Source organism: Centrocercus urophasianus, unplaced genomic scaffold (assembly GCF_019232065.1).
Source record: "Centrocercus urophasianus isolate 14NV4802_14NV808 unplaced genomic scaffold, USGS_Curo_1.0 seq_73, whole genome shotgun sequence".
NCBI lineage: Eukaryota > Metazoa > Chordata > Aves > Galliformes > Phasianidae > Centrocercus > Centrocercus urophasianus.
The window spans coordinates 1362603-1381292 of NW_024885344.1; the positions used below are offsets into that span (position 1 = coordinate 1362603).

The 18690-nt window shown below is 50.8% G+C and overlaps 1 protein-coding gene and 1 long non-coding RNA gene across 8 annotated transcripts; one reads left to right on the forward strand and one right to left on the reverse strand.

Moving 5' to 3' along the window:
- GGA1 (golgi associated, gamma adaptin ear containing, ARF binding protein 1) lies at window positions 1-10243 on the reverse strand. Of its 2 annotated transcripts, none has more exons than XM_042837944.1 (17): window positions 9887-10243; window positions 9718-9802; window positions 9510-9585; window positions 8814-8861; window positions 7395-7518; window positions 6797-6897; window positions 5748-5828; window positions 5256-5393; window positions 5045-5126; window positions 4518-4625; window positions 4071-4226; window positions 3224-3288; window positions 2916-3091; window positions 2534-2811; window positions 2107-2276; window positions 1788-1898; window positions 1-1615 (listed from the first exon to the last, which is right to left on the reverse strand). In XM_042837944.1, exons 1-17 carry the CDS (start codon window positions 9915-9917, stop codon window positions 1505-1507), a joined length of 1941 nt encoding a protein of 646 aa, XP_042693878.1. In that variant the 5' UTR covers window positions 9918-10243; the 3' UTR covers window positions 1-1504. The 2 variants fall into 2 exon arrangements, with proteins under 2 accessions (XP_042693878.1, XP_042693877.1); XM_042837943.1 differs by having other exon boundaries at window positions 8763-8861.
- A 1207-nt stretch (window positions 10244-11450) lies between these two features.
- On the forward strand, window positions 11451-17298 carry LOC122170673. Of its 6 annotated transcripts, none has more exons than XR_006171823.1 (4): window positions 11451-12075; window positions 12572-13032; window positions 14388-16129; window positions 16320-17298. It is a non-coding gene; the product is annotated as an uncharacterized LOC122170673 (long non-coding RNA). The 6 variants fall into 6 exon arrangements; XR_006171824.1 differs by having other exon boundaries at window positions 11451-11935; window positions 12020-12075; window positions 12572-16129; window positions 16320-17297; XR_006171821.1 differs by having other exon boundaries at window positions 12572-14558; window positions 15992-16129; window positions 16320-17296.
- The last annotated feature ends 1392 nt before the right edge of the window (window positions 17299-18690 follow it).

The window sequence follows — 18690 nt, forward strand, 5'->3', positions numbered from 1 at the left end:
TGAGGAAAGAATTCTTTATTTCCCATAAATACAGCAGATTTGTCGCGCCGGGCGTTTTTTATTTTTGTTTTCTTCCATTTACAGAATTTGCACTGAAAATATATACAAGTCTGTTCAAGAACCAAACAAGATCTGCAAAGAAAAAAGAAAACCCATACAAAACCCTGAAAAGAGACCAGAAAGGGAAGTAAGACACAGCAGAACCTCAGCATAAAGACCTTGCTTCCCCCTCTTCTCCAGCACATGCTGCACCCAGTTTCCACCTTCACTGTTCCAAGCAGAGAATACAAAGCACCTCGCTCATCTCCATCACGTGCAGACTGCCTTCTACCTCTGGCCAGCTAATGCAGAGTTCAATTTGCCCCTAAGAGCCAGCTCAAACTGCTTAGAGGTGGGAAGCAGCTCCTATGGCCACAAGCCCTATCAGGACACGGATTGCTTAAGACATTCCACCCCCTGGTCTCCTCCATGCCTGCAGATCCTCACTCTAGTGTCACAGTGATCAGGGGGCTGGAGCGAGTCCCCCTCTGGGCAAAGGGGCACAAGGCACAGCTGTACCCCAGTCCCCGCAGTGCAGAGCTTGATGGTGCCCCCTGGCGATGCTCAGAGCCCAACTCCCATCCTCTCCCCTCCCCAGCCTCAAGGAGAAAGGATTCAGCCCACCGAAGGCCCCTTTTGAATTGTGTCAGCCCTGCGAGGGGCAAGGACAAACAGGCGATGTTCCAGCCGCAGTCCCAAATGCTCGCTGCAGTGAAGCGTAGTGGGAAGATGTGTGCTTCCGCCCGGCAGTTCAGTGCCCAGGAGCCAGAGCTGAAGCAGCTGGGGAGGCACAGAATGAGCCCTTTCCAGGGCCCACCTCCCACCAACAGCTCTGCCTGCTATTGGAAAGAGGGGGCTGCGGGAAGATTTCTCCCTGGCCCCCAAAAGCAAGGATCACTGCCTGCTCTCTGGAGCTGGGAAGACACCTAAGTCCTTGTTCAGTTCTAAGGTCATCCCATCAGACAGGAAACCACTAGGGCCCAGCTGCAAGGCTAGGGCAAGGGAAGATACCCCACAGCTCAGCATTTGCTAACATGAGAGAACAATGCAGAGCATAAAGCAGCTGAAGGGTTGGGGGAGATGGAGAAGGGAAAGGATCTTCCTTTGCTAGGCCCTGCCTCAGGCTGAGGCTGTTAAAAGCTTCCCATCCTTGCTTCCCACTGCACCAAGAGGGGGAATGCAGGGTTAGAAGAGATGCTGAACAAACTAGAGAGGGAGGGGTGCCTTTGGAAGAGCAGGGAAGGCAACTGTTCAGCCACAAGCAGCTTGACTGCACTCCTGCTCTTGTGGGATGAACATCTCCTGGTGTCTGCTCTCATCCTGGAGGCACACTCCCTCTGGCACTCACCCGGCTGATTGGAGAATTGAGCATGAGCAGCAGCCCCCCACCCGCCCTCCCCATGTCCTCAGGCTGCTTCAGCCCCACAGGGCTGGCTTCCAAGTGTAGTGCCTACTACATGCAGCCCTAGAGGTTGCCCCAGGACTCTGGTGGGGGGAACTGGTCCACATCCCCCATTTCATTGTAAGTTTGCTCTCCCATGGTGAAGGTTAGCTTGTATCGTAGCCTCACTTTCTCCTGGAGGTAGGGGAGAAAAGATAAGCAGTCAGAAAGGAAGGAAAACATTAAGAACAAGTCATAAATACTTTAAGAATACCCCGCACAGAGCACAGGGAATATGGATAGTTCATTCTGTTTCAGGCAGAGGGGAGCAGGGCTTTGCCTAGGCACCAGGGGATGGTGCTGTTACCTTCTGTGGGTTAGCAAGCAGCAGGACTTGAGTGATGGCACTGGGATGGACAATGGGGTTGAACGCTGGCAGCTCTGTGCCTGAGGGTGGCTGTAGTTTCACCTTCATCACCTAGGGAAAAAGAAAGGCATCCCACAGTGCTGAGGGACATTACAGCTAGAGGCCCTGGTCAGATATATAAGAAGCTTTCACTTTCTAAGAAAAAAGAAATATAGTTTCGGGTCTTGCTCCACAGAGCTTTCCACCCACCCTACCTCTCCTGCAAAGGGAGAATCTCATGGGAACTGTCTGTGGACCCAGTCCCCAGCAGTAGCCTTACCTTGGGGACAGCAGACTGAAAAACAATGTTACGGATGGGCTGCGGGGCTGTGCTTAGCATAGAAATCACCACCACCAGCACGTCGGGCCTCTCGGGAAGGGCATCCTTGGCAAAGTGGAAGAGGATGCGAAAGCCATGCTGATCATACACTGTCACAGGAAGGATGCTGCCTGTGGGAAAGGCAGCAGGTCAGGGACAGGTGGTAGTCAGCCAAGAAGGGACTGGCAATCCTTCCCATCAGCCATGTTCCACACAAGCAACAGAGATACAACCTCCCTGAGATCTGACAGGCAAGCTTTCTCACATTCTTCAGTTTATGCACTCTCCTCATACCTTGTCCATTCTCCCCCCCTTACCCCCCTCAGTTTGTGTGGTGAGCTTCCAAACAGTTCATTTCCCCCCTTCCCAAGCTTTCATCCCAGCTCACTGGGTTTGATTGACTCCAGAGGCACAGTGATGTTGGCTAGCGAGATCTCTGGGGGCAGCGTGGAGGCAGGAGGCTGTGGTGGGACTGAAGTGCTTCCTGGTGGTGTGGTGGCAACTTTTGGAAGCGTAGCAGGCAGCTCTGAGTTCAGGGGCAGTGAGGGGTTAGGAGGAACACCCTGGAGCACAGGCAGAACATTGGAGTTTTGGGCTGTGGCGCCGGAGTTGCTCCGGTTCTGAAGATCCCTCAGAGTGAGCCGGGGAGGTGGCTGCTGCTTCTCCCTGTAGATTTAGAGAGAGAAAGCGAGGAGTGAAGCAGGGCACTGAAATGCCTATATCCATGAAAAAGGTGGGAAGAGATGCAAGATTGCCCTGTTCCTACTTACCATCGCACTTGTTGGGACTCTGGAGGCAGAGACTGTTGCAGCAATGTCTTGCCCAGGAGGTCCAAGTCATCCAGGCCACTTGTGAACGTAGGTTTGGGGGAGGATGTACCTGCATCTGCTTTGACTGGCGCTGCTATCACAACAGGGGTGATGCTGAGCTCATTGCTATCTGATGACTGCAGAAAGAGTGCACAGAAGCCCCCCCATCAGCAGGGTTCCTTATCAACACCATCAATCACTTCCTTACCTACTCCTTTTGTTCCTTCCACCACCCGCCCCATCAGCTTCTCTGGCTCCCAGCACGTTACCTGGAAGCTGTTCCAGCCACTGCTGTCACCAGCCTGGGCAGGATGTGGTGCTGGATCATTCAGGCCTGCCAGGAATAAAAGCAAAAATGGACCCTATCTGCCATGTGGGTAAGGACACTTAAAGGGGCCTAAATGAGGCATCTGTAACAGATCCCTCTGGTCAGGCAGGACATGGAAGCAGTAGGGCAGAGTCACCAACATGGTCTCCCATCTCAGGCCTCCATCCTTGCATAGGAAGGAGCAGGGAGGGTGGTATTTTCTCTGCCCAAAGATCCCCACTCTAAGTCAAGTTCCCAGTGCAACACATCACACTTTCACATGCATCTGGGGGACCATACTACTACCTCATGCTGTTGTACTTGAAGCACCTATCCTAGGAGAGTATACTTTGTTGGGAAAAATAGAACTCTAGAACTTTCTAGAAGTGGCACCACACAAGACTTGCAACTTGCATTTGAACAGTTCTGGAAGTCCCTATGTGTATACTGTTAATATGTTTGCACTTTGCAGTTGATGTCACACGAAGAGCTGGATGTGATCCACCCGTCATGCCATCTGCTGATGGGCATTGTATCAGTCTTGATTTGCCTGACAGGTCAGTTTATCCAGAGCAAATTAGAAGGTAAATCCCCTGTAGGTTCTCTGGGTGTCAGAAAAAACACTACGAGATTGAAGTTCAGAATCAAGCCAGAGTCTTTCCTGCCTTTTCCCTTGCTCTAAATGCGGGTGACATCTTGGTTTTTCATGAGTCACCTCTCCCAGAGCTCTCCTGCCACAAGAACCACCATCCACTCAGACTCTTGATGGTGAAGGACGTAATGGGAAGCTTTTGCTCTGGTCTTCTCACCTAAAGACATAAGTTCATCATCCAGCAAGGAAACAGAGCCAGCTTGGTCAGGCACAGGGACTGCTGAACCACCTGAAAGGGTGGGCAAGGCTGGGTAGGAAGGCCCTGTTGCTGGGAGCTCCAGTCCTGACAGATCCAGAAGCGCAGAGGTGCTGCCTGTAAAGGAAACACAAGGTGAGAAGGGTTGGGATAAGGTTTCTGTCTCAGAGTGCTGAGATGCAGTTCCCATCCTCACAACTGGGAGAGGGAAATCCTCATCTGTTCTCTCTCACAGTTCTCTCCTTTCATGCAACAGTCATCTCCACAAGCCATTCCCTCATCTCTTTAAGCCTATCTCTGACATCCTGCAGGTATCCCCCTTCCACTTCTCTCAATCTTCTTATACACCAGAGGAAATCAGCAGTAGGATCTCCGTGCTTCATCTCCCTATTCCCCAGGTCTCCTCACCTCGAAGGGGACCAGCCACCATCTCCCCATTGACCTCTTCTCCCCATACGAGCTGCTTGTAGAGATTGATCACCTGTGTCAGGTTGTCATTGGCTTGCAGGATCTCCGCTGAAATGGAAGAGGTAGAAGATTTTAAAAAGTAGAGAAACAAGACAGTGACTTTTATACCCATCTCAGCCTATTTCTTCAAAGTAAGGCCCAGGGAGCTGATGGTATCCCACCACAGGCAGCACTTCTGCCTCTGCTGTTGCAAACTGCATCAAAATACATTGGCAACTCCAGCTTCAGCAGCATAAGCACAAAATTTTCTTTCTACAACAAAGGGAATGAACACTGCTGATTGGGATCATCTGCCCCCACCTAGCACCAAGCCATAGAATAGCCAGCCTACAGCAAGCAGCCACAACAAAAAGTGGCAGGCTTCTAAAAAAAATGCTATACCAGAGACAGCCCAAGCATTGATTCCCTAATAGAAGATAGAGTGAGAAGCAGACAGAACAAGAAAGGTCAGGGTCAGGTCTGCTTACCCAAAGCTTCATCGTTGTCTTCGGTGTCGCTGGCAAGCCGGAAAAGCATGGGTCTCATGCGCTCACAGCGCTGATACAGCTCCTGGGGGAAAGAAGGGGCACTGAGATGAGCAGCAGGATGCTGATAGGGTACAAACTAAGCAGGAGGAACACAGGAGAAACAACTGTCTCTGCTAAACCCAGGGAGGACACTGGGATTGCCTTTCCTCACCTTCATCAGGTCCTCATTGCTCTCTGTTGTCTCCCCCTTGCTGTAGTTTGTCACCATCTCTGTCAGCAGCTTCACATTGTTGTTCACCTCCTCAATGGCATTCACTCTCTTGGAGATCTTTTCCATGCGCTTCTGGTCCTGGAGGGGAAACGCATGGGGAAGGATGTCCCTGCCTGCCAGCAGTGTGAGGAGGAAGAAAGGTTGGGCCAGCCAACACATCAGCTCCCTGTACTGCCCCCCAGAATAGACTCCACTTCAGTGGGAAAACCCCAGGTTATTTCTGCACCAGCACTTGCCAGACAGGGCTGGAACCACCACAGACCTTGTGCTGCAGTAGCTCCACCTACAGTCATTTCTCCAAGTAGCCAAAGGATGGCACAAGTCATACAAGGACTCTTTGGCGCTGCTGCTGAACAACTGATCCATTGCCCTTTGGTACCAAGCAGTGCCATCCAGGCCGTGGCTCCCTGCCCCCTTTTTCCTCAGCCATACCTCCTGAACCATCTCCTTGATGAGCTTGTTGGCAGCCCGAAGGTCCTCAGGATGGGAACTTTTCAGGAGACGTGCCAGTATCTGCAAGAGAGGAGGAATCTCTGAGCCCAAGCTGAGAGGTGGCAGCTGGCATTGCTCTTACAGCACCAGAGCTTGTGGCGATGCCCTGCCCAAAAGAGACCAAGTACAACTTGTCTTCCTTTCCCCATTGTGGTTCTGGTTGTGTAAGAAAGGTCTTTCTGTGAAAGTCTCCTGCATTCAAAGCCTGCCCCTCCCTGCCTGTTACTCACAGTAGAGACCCTGGAGCACAGCAGCACAAATCCTGCAACAGACAAAACTTGTTTTACACAGGGAGATGCCATAGGGTTGCGATGGGCTATTCTCTCTCCACACATGCTCCTTTTGTAGCTGTAATTGGCAAAGAGGGAGACCAACCATTTTCTCTCCTACTTCCTAGTCACTGAAGTCCTTCAAGACATCTACAATTCCCCATTCCCCATTTGTGGAAACAGATTATGTACCCTGCAGGGAATTGACATCACATCTCTACTGATGAAACAGACACAGAAAAGCCTAACACTTAAACATATCAGAGGTTTGTCTGAATGGTGACCTGACTGACAGAAAGGTAATATAGGATGAATCCAGGAAGATACAAGCAGCTGAGCTATAAGCACACTGCAGTGTTTTGAGCGGGGAAAAGTTAACAACATCTGGGGCTGGGATTTATTTAAACCTTATGGCCAGATAACTCTGGAGCCTGGAGAGAGCAAAACAAACCTCTCAGAATCTGCTGGGCTAACGCCAGCATGTCATCCATTGCACCATCCTGCAGTTAAGAGCTCCAAAGGTCAAACAGACCCACATGCTTTACCTAAGGCTGTTTCCTTTGTCATAATTTTGCAGAAGGCCCTCAACATTCCTCTGATGCATGTCCTGAAGCATTCAGAGCAGGAGCCTTGACTCTTACTGGATCTTCTACTCTGGAGTACAGGAGACCTCAGAACAGAGGTGTTGCCCTCTGCTCTTTACCTGCACAGACCTCTTACCTTTGATTTCTCTTCATCATCAAAAATGATGTTTTTGGGCCGAGGAGGAGGTGGTGGAAAAGGAGCATCATCAGGCAGTTTTGGGTCAGATTTCACAATACCTGCAGTAGAGACCAACAGAGATATCAGGAGGCTTCACCCACTGGGAGGAGGCACACTACCACCTAGGTCCATTCTTTCCTAACAGCTCATCAAGCCTAGCTGGAACACAGGGGATTAGGGTCAGCTTCTGCCATTCATAATCTTAAATTGTGTTGTTATGCAAATATTACCCCCCTTCAGCACTGTCCTGTCTTTGAAAAATCCAGCTCTCAGTACTACCAAAGCACTTGTATCCCTTCAGCACCAGTCCATTCCAGTGCGCCACCTCCTGTAGGGAACAAGCAATATTTTCTTCCAACCCATTAAGCACCTCAGACCCCCTGCAACTCTCTCTGCCCATCCAGGAGCTCCAAAGCACCCATTTCTTCAGCAGCCCTTTCTGTGGAGCCTGGCAGACCTATAGATGTGCTGTGTCTGGGCAGAGGGTATGGAGAGCCTGTTTTAGATTCTCCCTGGACAAATAAGGAGAAAAACCTTCCAGACCACTGCCTCTTACCTTGTTTCTTTAGCATTTGGTAGGCCTCCAAGATCTTCACCTCGTGAGGCAGCCCCAGTGTCCAGCTGTACATCAGCTCCAAGATCTTTGACTTCACTTTTTCTGGTGTCCGGCTGCCAAGATACTACAGAAACAGAGAAGAGGTGACTTGAAGCTCATGTGAGCTGTTGCAAGCCCAGCCTGTTTCCCTCCTCTCCTCCCCCAGAAGTGAGACAGTTCCCAACGGCACAAGGAAAAGAGGAAGCAAGCAGGAAAGCTCATGAGGCCCTTGCAACATGTCCTGTGCCACTACAGGAGGTGGGAGAAATGCTGGGCCAGCAGACCCTTGGTAACACCCGTGGATGGGTGGAAATGCTCAGGAGGGTCTTTATCACCTTGTAAAGGAAAGCATGCTGCTGTCAGAAGCTGCTGGGAAAGGCAACCCTTCAGAGAGCAGGACTGGGAGGTGAGGTGAAGGGCTGTAGGTGACAGTCCCTAGGGCAAGGCCAGCACACCCTCAGCTGCACGCTGCATCACAAAGTGCCTGACACTCTTTATAGCAAGCTGGCAAGCCACAAACACCTCACTGCTGGATGCAGCTTTCCCACTATTGTGCAGTCACCCTTCACTCCTATTCCATGGGTCTGCTATGTGCTGGTAGTAAAAACAGCAAATGTGCTGCCAGTGGCTTAAGGCAGATGACATCCTCTAGATCACCCCAGCAAGATGACTGCAGAATGATACTGTTGCAGTCCCTGGATATTCAGATATTCATCCACACAGATCACAAGCTGTGACTGACAGCCTCCAGTTTTCCTTAGTTATATTTAGTCTGTTTTTCCTTAACTCCATCCTTGCTGGCATCATGAGCTGACTGCCCTGGCTGAATGGAACAGCATGCCCAGTATGTGTTGCTGCTGAAACAGCAGCATCAGCAGAGGAGCAGGTAAGGACCTGGTCCTTCAGATGGGCTTGCTAGACCATGCCAACAGGCCTGGGCTTGTCAGTGTCTCAAGCAGACTGGGATACCCTGGAAAGGTAAGAGTCACAGTGTCAAAGCTGAGAGAGGTTCCTGAGCACAAAAAAGGCTTAGAAGAAATGCAGCGAAGGTGACTCCAGGCACGCTGATGGGCTCAGAAGTCTCCCAAGTGCTGGCTGCATCAGGTCTAGCTGGCCCTCAGCTTCCTGTGACAAAACATCAGCCTAGAGCAATGGGTGAAAGCTCAGCTTCCCATTGGAAAACTCAACAGGAACATGGATTAAATCTCTTCTCAATATTGTCCCATTTTCCCCACACTCTAAAAGACCTCTGGCCCCTCTGCTCTACCACTTCTTCCCAAAGCCCTCTTTTCACCATCATCACCTCCAGGAGGATCCCCAGGGACCCACCTTTGGTGACACCACCTTGATGAGCTCATTAAGGAAGCGGAACTTGCCCACCTCATCGTGGAAGCGCTTGCCGCAGCTCTTCATGCAGGACTCCAACACCTGGGAGAGGATGAGCCCATGAGCTAGGTCAACATTCGGCTTCTCGCCAGGCACAGAACCTGAGGCTTTCCTTACAGCATCTCCAGGGATAGGCCATCCATAGCTTCCTTGGACAACCTGTGCTGTTGCCTCACCACCCTCCGAATAAAGATCTTCCACCTCAGATCAACCTAAATATCTCGTTTTTTACTTTAAAGCCATTCATTACTGTTCTATCACTATTAAAATCACGTAAAAAGTCAGTCCCCCTCCTGCTTATGAGCTCCCTTCAAGTACTGGAAGGCCACAGTGAGGCCTCCCTGGAACATTCTCTTCTTCAGGCTGAAGAAACCCAACTCCCTCAGCCTGTCTTCATAGGAGAGGTGCTCCAGCCCTCTGATCACCATGGAAGAGGACACCCTTAGTGCAGCAGAGCCATCCTAAGGCAGAGAGCTCTCAAACCCCACGGTTCACCACGTGATAAGAGGAACAGAAAACTTCCCAATGACTCCCATGCTCCTCCCTAAGGACAAGGTCTCCCCCACCTGTCACCCTCCACTGGGTGCTGCCACTGCCACCTCTCTCCCACCCCACACATCGGAGTTTTCCCAGAGCACCACAAGCTTTTGGTAGGACACCCCCACTGCCCTCCATCACGTCCTGCCTTACCGTGAGGGCTTGAATGGCCTCCCATTCCTGCGGGGACTGGATCTTGTGAGCAAGGAGCCGGGTGGCGAGCGGAGGGCTGGAGGGAGAGGAAAGCTGCATGGTGATTGAGGAAAGGCCCACCTAGCCGTGCTGCTATGAGGCAGGAGAGCATGTCACAAGCTGAAGGCGCTGACAAAGCACCGGACGGCGAGGCCTGAGACCCACTCACCCCTCCAGCTCCTTGTTGAGCTGCTCGCAGAACGCATTGATGCCATCCCAGTCCAGCTCCTTGTTCAGCGGGTTGGTGGCCTTGTCTACGGGCGGCAGAAGGGCAGTGCGAGTGAGGCGGGTCCCCTCAACCCCCGCCCTCCCCCCCATCTGCCCCCGCCAGCACTCACTGATGCGCGCCTCCAACGTCTCGGCCTCCATGGCGGGGCCGCCGCCGCTCCTCAGCGGGGCCGCCACCGGCCCATCGAGAGAGCCCAGAAACCTCTAGAGCGCCGCCGGCTCCACCATAGAGTGCCGGAAGTCGGAAGTGCAGAGCGGCGCTCCGCGCGCCCCCTGCCGTGACACCGCCCGAGTTACCATAGAGTTCATCGCGTGGTGGAGAAAGCGAGACGCGAGAAGAAGGCCTCCAAGAGGAGAGTATAGAGAATGAATAGAGCCGGAAACCAACCGTCGCACGGAGCCCAACCGGAAGAAGCCCTTTCTGTTGTCAAGTGAAGCTACTTCTGGTGGGGCCGCAAACGACTTCCGCCTCGTGAGGGAGCTGCGTGTCCTTTAAAAGGACAAGAGCAGGCCAGCGCCAGCGCATGCGCCTTGAGTGTCCGTCCGCTCTGAGGGGAGCGGAGCTCAGGCTTTTAAAATGGCGGCGGCAAATGGCGGCGCCAGCTCTTGCTATTTTAAAGGCGTTATAATGATATCAAGCCTGCTTCTGCGCTTCTGGAGCAGTTGTTTTTAAATAGTTGTTAATCTTCCGCCTTTTTCCTGCTTGGAAAAAGCTTCCTCCAGGAATAGTAAACAGCTCTCTCCTTTCTCATTGTGGCTCTTAATACAAACGATGGTACTTAATAAGGGCTGTTTTCTATGCCTTCCTGTGGTCTTGGAGGGAGCACCGTGCATTCCCTGTGCGTTGCTTTACATCACTTACAGAACAGATCCCACAAAGCTAAGCCCCAGTGTCACCCTGATGGCTTTTCCGGATGGGCAGCCATTGTTTTCAGGGGAAACTTGGCCATTAAAAACTACCTTCTGGTGCCTGAACACAATTCTTTTTTTAACTCCTACCACCTTGCCTCACAAAGCTTTCTTCAGGGCCTTAGCAAATTGCCACATCCCTTGCTGTGTTCAGGCACGTTTTACGTGAGTTATTTCAGTCCTATGAGTCACTCCTGCCTATTACTGCTTTCCCTTCCATTTTTCTGAGAATCTTGAAGTCATTTGCAGGAGTCCAGGACCTCACTACTGCTACTGTAGGTCACGTGTGATCTGAGCAGAAGGTGCGTGTCTCCACTCCCTGACCCAGAAAGAGACTGCAGCAGTGGTTTTTCAGTCTGCTGTTTCAGTCTTTGGCTCAGGTTTCACTCTTTAAATGTTTATTTTCCTCACTTTGGCATCAAGCAGTTTTAAGCAAGCATAAAGCGAATGGCAGGCTGCGCCTCTTTTCGGCTGGCTGCAAACAATGGCAAATGAACTCATCCGTAACACTGATGTTAGCTGCAGCATTTCAGGCCTTTCTTTTATTGCTTAGAAACTTGGCAGGCTCCTCCCCCTTTGGTTGCATCTGCTTTCTGTGCAACTCAGATGACATGCTGGGGGGAAGTTTTTTACTGAGAGGGCAGTGAGGCAGTGGCACAGGCTGCCCAGAGAGCTGTGGGTGCCCCATCTCTGGAGGTTCAAGGACAGGTTGGATGGGGCTCTGGGCAGCCTAGAGAGCTGGCGGGTGGCAGCCCTGCCCACAGCACGGGGTGGGACTGGATGATCTCTGAGGTCCCCTTCAATCCAAGCCATTCTGTGGTTCCATGAAAAAGATCAAAATTATGCTCCCCATAACCAAGCTTGATGCATCCTGAGAAAAACCTTCCCCAACTCATTTTTACTGACAGCTGGAATCCCAAACAAGATTTAAAGCCTAATGGAGCGAGACGCTCCGTATTGTAATTAACGCTGATCCAGAAGGAAAATACTGGAACTATAATTAGCGTGTAGCCAGTTGCAGAGGAAAGTGATTACGCACAAGCCGGAGGCCCGGGTAGTTTGCGTGCCAGGGAAACAGCAGCTTGGGCTGGGAGCTGTGCTGTCCCACAGAGGGCAGCAGCAGGCAGGAGATTGGCTGGTGCTGCTCAGCCGTGGCTTGAAGCCACATTCGTGGTGAATCATGGCACAAACAACGCCGGGGAGGGCTGCAGGAATGTCTGGGTGTGCTGTGCAAGGGTTTTTCCAGGCAGGTAGGCCTCCCCAAGCTGGCTGGCTGCATCCAGAGCGCTCCGTCACCTTCGCTCCGCTCCTACATTTGTTTGGTTTCTCTCCAGTGTGTCTCTGTGAACCGTGCAATGTTTGCAGATGTGCTTGTGTGCAAGAGATACAGGTATGATGTGCTTCCTGTTGGCTCTGGCCACTGGTGTTCCCTTTCCCCTGCCACATTCCTCTTTCTGTGGCAAAACTTTCTGCCAGAGACCTTTCACTTTCCTGACCATATTGTGGTCTTTTCTTCCCTTTTCTGATTTCCCTACTCCAGCTGATGCAGTGGGCAGTTCCTGTGTTTTTGGCTACTTGCCCTTGAAACAAGGCTCGCAGCTCCTCTGCTAACATCTCCTCAAACCATGAACCTCTTACATGATCCTCTGGATACGTAGCCCTGCTACACCTGACCTTTGCTCATGTGCCTTTTGCAATACTTCCAAACACATTTCCCAGTGGAGTGTTGCAATTATAGAGCCAAGTAAAGGGCTGCATACTTCTCCAGAGGGAGAGCAGGTTTGTGCTCCTTTCATCTAGTAGGAAGTTTCTTCTTCCCTTGCATATGCAGCATTTTCTTGTGGTATGCAGTCATCACCAGGAGCATTCCCTTTCATTTCTTTCAGCGTTTCCCTTCTTGCTGCAGGAAGGCCTGTCTCCAGTGATCAAAGACAACTGCAGGAGGAGAATGAGGAAATAAAGTGTTGGAGAATGGAATAGAAAACCTGCTTGGAAGATCTCTGCTTGGAGTGAGACTCAAGGAAACACATATCCATGTTTGCTGCCTCTGATTCCCCTGTTGTTAGTGTGGGGGTAGCAGAAGGTAACCTCCTACTGTTAGGAGTAGGGATAGAAGCCCAATTCCTGGCTGTGGCCTGGGGGCTGATGTATTATACATCTGGGTAAGCCAAAACTAACAGAGGGAGAGGAAGATCTGCCAAGTCACAGTCAGAAGAGTCTGGTAGTCCTTGAGGACCACCAGGGGGAGCATTGATGAACTCATTCTCTGCACTGCTTCTACCTGGAAAAGATACTCTACTGATAACATGCACTTGGGATTGAAGTGTTGAGAGAGGCACTCGAGCAGGTGAGCAGTTTAACCTGTTCTCACTCCAGCCCCGACTTGCTGTCTTATCTATAGTGGATTGAAGAGATGTAGTTACAAAACACAAGTATTGGAAAAAAAATGCCTTCAGAGCCTGGATTTTGCAGAAGTACAGTTTGGCTTTAAAGAACAGCAGGAGGGAAAAGAAGAAAAATCCTATTGCTAAGGCATTTTTCACAGGCAGCCAAGCATGGTTTGAGCAGAGACCAGTGACATGATACGAGGAATCCTGGAGTGGATCGGGGAGCCCAGATGCAGCAAATCCCTGAGCCCGACTGACAAACACATCCCTGCATTGCGGTGACGATGAAGTGTGTGACTTAGCAAAGCATTTACTGGGGATGTGTAGTTCTGCAGCAGCCTGGGGAGCTCTGAGATGCAGCCTTGCGCAGTCTCTCCTCCCGACACAGCATGGGGAGGAGGCATTCCCATTGCAGGGTGCCCCAGTGCCTTGTGCACGTGCTCTTGGCTTGTGCTTGGCAGCTGGGTAAGCTGAATAGACACTTTTTGGCCTGGAATTGAAAATCCCATGTTGCCAGCAGTCCTGGTTTGGCTGCAACTCCCTCAGGTTCCCTTGGAAACTTTAGTGCTGGCTTGAATCTGGACTGCGAAATAGCAGGAGCAGTGGCTCTGCCTCCAGCCTGGCCATTCATCTTTCTCTGCTTGCTGTGGATCCAGTGCCAGGGCACAGCATGCATAGGGCTGGAAATAAAAAGGGAACTGAAACCCAGGTGGAGGTATAGAGTTGTGTGTGTATTTCTCAGGGATCATCCCAGCCTTTTGTGCACTCTAGCATGGTGTGGCAGATTTTGTCCCTAGGGACAGCTTTGGGATAGTGTGGGCTGGGTAGAAGACTCAAAGAGTCATTGAGTGTTTAACTCTGTGGTTGAGAGCTGTGCCCTGCTCCTCGCTCTCAGTGCCAGGAGCAAAACAGCTCAGTCCTGTAAGCCTGGATCTCACTTTTGAAGTGCAGTCCCCTGCAGCAGCTGCTGGAGGCAGCCGGAGCCTTTGTTTACCCGCTAATCCTCCCATTTCCACTTTTCCTCTCTGACAAGGGAAAATGTCGCAAAACAGGTTGAAGGTGAGTGGGTATGTGGTGATGTGAGCGTGTGCTTGGCTGAAACTGGGAAAGGTTCTGTTTGCGGGGCAGGGCTGAGCATGCAGTGTGACTCAGTGTCCCAGGCTTCATGTTGTGGGCTGCTGGCCATGTTTGACCTCCTGGCTTGTGGGGTGGTAGAGGCAGTGTGGTGATGAGGCAGGGACCATAGAACGATGGAATACTCTGAGTTGGAAAGGACCCATAAGGATCATCAAGTCTAATTCCTGGTTCTACACAGGACCACTCAATCAAATCAGACCCTATGTCTGAGAGCCCCGTCAAGGTGCTTCTATAGCTCTGGCAAACTCAAGGCCATGACCACTGCCCTGGGGAGCCTGTTCCAACCCTGTGCTGAAGAACTTTTTCATGATATTCAGCCTGAAACCCTGGAAAAACAGAAGGGAATCCAGTAAGTAACTGGTTCACAGCAGCCTGCATTTAGGCCATGCCTTGACTTTGGACTCATCTTTGGGCTCAGAGACCTCTTAGCTCCGGTGATCATCACCCATCCATTTGCTGGTGGGCACTGGGCTCTCTCCACCTCTCCCTGAGCTGGTTCCTTGGGGAGCTGTGTCTCCATCAGAGCCAATGAGGAAAGATTCACACCCCTTTCCTAATGAGACATAGTGAGTAATGGAGATGTTCCTCAGGGACAGTGTTGTAAGCGGTGCTACATGCATGGTCAGGACCAGAGAGCAGGTTTCCACTAGCTTCTCCCTGCTGTTGTGCAGCAGCAGACACTGATGCATGTCCCATCTTGACAGCAGTGATAAGCTGTGTGGTGGTGGGAGCTTATGTCACAGCTGCAGCCACCATTCCTCTCATGGTTCTTATCAAATCTCCTGGCTTGCCAAGTCTGTTGCACGCCGGATGGCAGTGTGTTTGGTTCTCCATGTGATAAGATTTGTCTGGTGTGAGTCGTGTCCCAAGCATTTTGCTTGTAGTCCTCTCCCCCCTCTTGGGAGTGAGTGATCTCTGTCTAGGAATTGGACTGCAATTAGGGCAGTGTCTGCTTCGAGGCAGGATGGGCTACAGAGGGGAGCAGCGCAAAGCAGCCCAGAGAGCAACCAGCGCCTGGCCTGGCTCTGCTAGCAGTAATGGGGAAAACAGCAGCAGCAGAAGGAGACATGGGCTGGAGGGAAGGGAGCCAGAGAGAGCAAATGGCGCAGCACGACCACTGAGAACGCAAAATAAACATCCTTTGTGGCCAAGCAAGGGCTTTATAAACTACTGACTGTCTTGGCGGCTGCATGAGAAGGGTCAGAAATGGGAATAAAGGCTCATGGGAGCATCAAGAGAAAGGACAGCATTCCATATGGGACTGATCAGCCGAACAGCATGTCCTCAAGTGCATGACACGTCCCTCAGTGCCGAGTATAGCCCTAGAAAGGGAGGTTCGATGTCCCAGCTGCTGCTGATCACCCTGTGGTACTGTGCAAGTGCTCACTGACCCTGCAGGTCAGCTGCTGGCTTTGAGAGCTTTGGGAGCTCCAAGCTAGGCTGTGGCTGTAGTTCTACTCAGGCCTGCATGAGTGGAGCCTCTGCACTGTTCCCTGGAGTTTCTGCAGTGCTTTCAGTCTGTCTCTTCTCCATGTGGCTTGCTCTGGAGGTCCATCTGTGCATTTCTGGTGCCCTTTGCTCTGGTAGCAGGGAAGGCAGGAACAGGGAGCGTCAGTTCTGTGGGCCTGGGCTTTTCTTAGGTTTCCTTTAGATGCTTGCAGTTCTCTCTTTAGAAGCCCATTTCCCGCACTGAGTCACTCATTTTGGGATTTTGCTTCCCTTTTTTTAGAGCTTTTCTTTTCCAATTCCATCTGGTTTGGTTTTTACTGTTTCATTTTGCAGGACCATCAAAGGGAATGCATTCTAGCTAATTTCAGAGCAGCAGAAGCAGATAGTTTCAACTTGACAGCTCCTTCCTCTGCAGACCTTAGCCACAGCCTTGGATCCAGAGCCCCTCCAGACCCTCTCAAAGCTGATGGGGTAAGGTGGCTTGCTGCTTCCTGGCACATATGAGAGGTATAAGGATTTAGCAATGTGAGCATAGGAGAGAGACTTTTTTCTTTCCTTCTCTCCAGCCCATGAGCTGTTAATTCTTGTGGCTTTTCATAACTTGCTATTGCTCCATTAGCATTTTTTTCTCTCTCTCTTTCCTCTTTTTTTTTTTTTCCAGTGGATGAGCCACCCTTGGCATCGCTCCTCATGCGTGTGACTCAGACAGATTCTGCTTGTCTGAAGGATTCCTGCAAATCCTCAGAGTTGTCCAACCCGCCTCGGCGCAGCGCTGGAACCTGTGAGAAAGGCGCTGGGAGTGAGCTGTGCAGCACCAGCAGCCTTGTTCCGTGGCACTGGGCATGGAGGCTGTGCCTGCATTCTCACTGCATGCCCTGGCTGCGGTGTGGGGCTGGACCCCAGCATTGCTGCTCTGAGGTTGGTGGAAGGAGGTCTCCGTGGACATTTTGTGTATGGCGCAATTCTGCTTTTCTCTTCTGCTTGTTCAAGTTCTAGTCAGCTGGCCTCATGCTGTCTCTGCTGTGGGAAGTGCTCTCCTTGAATTCAGGGAAGCTGGGCTTGGGGCGTCTTGGAAGTCCCCTTGTTTCCATTGTTGGAAGGAGACCATTCATTTTTAATGCCTCTGGTTTTTGGATTTAATTGGAACCACCCAATGGCTAATTTTTTTCAGAGGCACTCAATGCCTTAGTAACTTCACTAATAGTAGATGGTGCAATGAGAGATCAGCATCTCCAACATCTGAGCTACATTAGCCAGGTGAGCCCAGCTTCCTTTCAGCTTCTTTGCAAGGACAAGCTTGCAAAGCTGATTTTTAATTTTAGAAAATCTGCCCATGGGAGTGAGAGTCCAAACAAGAAGAGTTGTTTCAGGGTGTAAGCTTGTGTGTCTATGCCTCAGTTTTCCCGTGTGCAAGATGAGGAGCCTGCTGTCTTCCTTACTCAGTGGTGAAAGAAAGCTGTTTGGGATCATAATCTTTTGGCATAAAATGCATGTGGAACACAAAACCTCATGAAGCTGATTCTTTGTAGGAAGCTCTGTGGAAGAGACTTTACCTGTTTAGCTTATATACAACAAAGCAGGGAGATCCCAAAAAATATGAGAGTGAAAAAAGCCATGAGCTTTCTACGCATCTTCTCCTTTGCCATTACTGAGGAAAGTTTTTAACACAAATGCATTTTTATCTCCAGGCTTGTTTTTCAAAGCCTTTCCCACAACCAACATTCCTGACATGCCCCATGAGGGAAAGAATTAGAGAAATGAAAGCTGGAAATGGAAATGGGTGGCAATGTAATCAGTCCTCTGACCTCTTTTCCATACATTCTGCCAGTTCTTCTGCCCCTCGGGCAAGCTGAGGACCCATAGCACATGACTCATCTGGTTGCTTGAGTTGGTGTCTGGTATTACGAGCCAGCTTCCATGCATGCAAACTTCTTTGCTCCTCTCCCCTTCCATGTCTCATACTCCACAAAAATGCTGCCACAGACTTCATTGCTTCCCAAGGGGGATGTCCCCTTGAAAAGCAGAAGGCTGTAACTTGGTCCTGGGGATTGAAACCATCCATCAGAACACATTTGAACTCTCCATGGAGATGAGAGATGTCAGTCACTGTGGCACCTTTCTGACACGACATGAGGGGAAGAGATGGAGGGCGAGGCTACAGCCCTTCCCTCTGCTCTTAATCTGCTCCACTGTCTTGGTTCTGGTTCCCCTTTTCCCTCCTATATTAGAATTGTTTAATCTGGAGAGGAGGCAGCTCAGGGGAAACCTTATCGCTCTCTACAACCAACCTGGAAGGAGGCTGTGGCAAGGTAGAGGTCAGTCTCTTTTTCCAAGGTAACAGTAATAGAATGAGAGGTGATGGCCTCAGGTTGCTCCAGAGGAGGTTCAGGTTGGATACTGGGGAAAATTTCTTCTTGGAAAGAGTATTACTGCAGTGGCACAGGCTGCCCATGGAGGTGGTGCAGTCACCGTCCCTGCAGGTGTTCCAGAGCCGTGTGGATGTGGCTCTGAGGACATGGTCAGTGGGCATGGTGGGGGTGGGCTGGCAGTTGGACTGGGTGATCTTAGAGGTCTTTCTGACTATTAATGAATCTATAATTCTGTGATTCTGTGATTTCCTGCTGCCCTAGCTCTGTGGAAAAGTTGTTTCTGTTTTTTTGTTTTTTTTTTTTTTTGCCAAATTTTAGGTCTTCAGCTAGCTATGTCCCTCCTCCTCTGCATTTCCCACAACCCTAGGAAGAAAAATTGCATTGTACAGCTGAAGGGAGGTGATGCTGGTAGGGCTCCTTCCAAATGTTGGTGTTCTCTAATCCCAAATTTCCAGGTTTGGAGTGTGGATGCTACTTCCATACTGCCCAGAGGGGCTTAAGATGATGCACACCCAGGGAGCTGGGGTATGCGGGGTGGCTGGGCTTTACACCTTGTCTTCCAATCCTTTGTTCTTTCCCATTTTAGTGGAGAATTCGAGTCCTTCTGTAGAGGACCCATCCAGTTAGGAAGCAGGTTAGTATTCAGAAGCACTAGTTTCCTTG

Excerpts from the sequence above, each read along its gene's own strand:
- GGA1 (XM_042837943.1), bottom strand. The coding sequence starts at position 9,917 with ATGGAGGCCGAGACGTTGGAGGCGCGCATCA. Across the intron at positions 7,519-8,762 it reads TCAAGGTGGTGTCACCAAAG|TATCTTGGCAGCCGGACACC; the intron begins GTGGGTCCCTGG and ends CTGTTTCTGTAG. Across the intron at positions 1,899-2,106 it reads TTCAGTCTGCTGTCCCCAAG|GTGATGAAGGTGAAACTACA; the intron begins GTAAGGCTACTG and ends CTTTTTCCCTAG.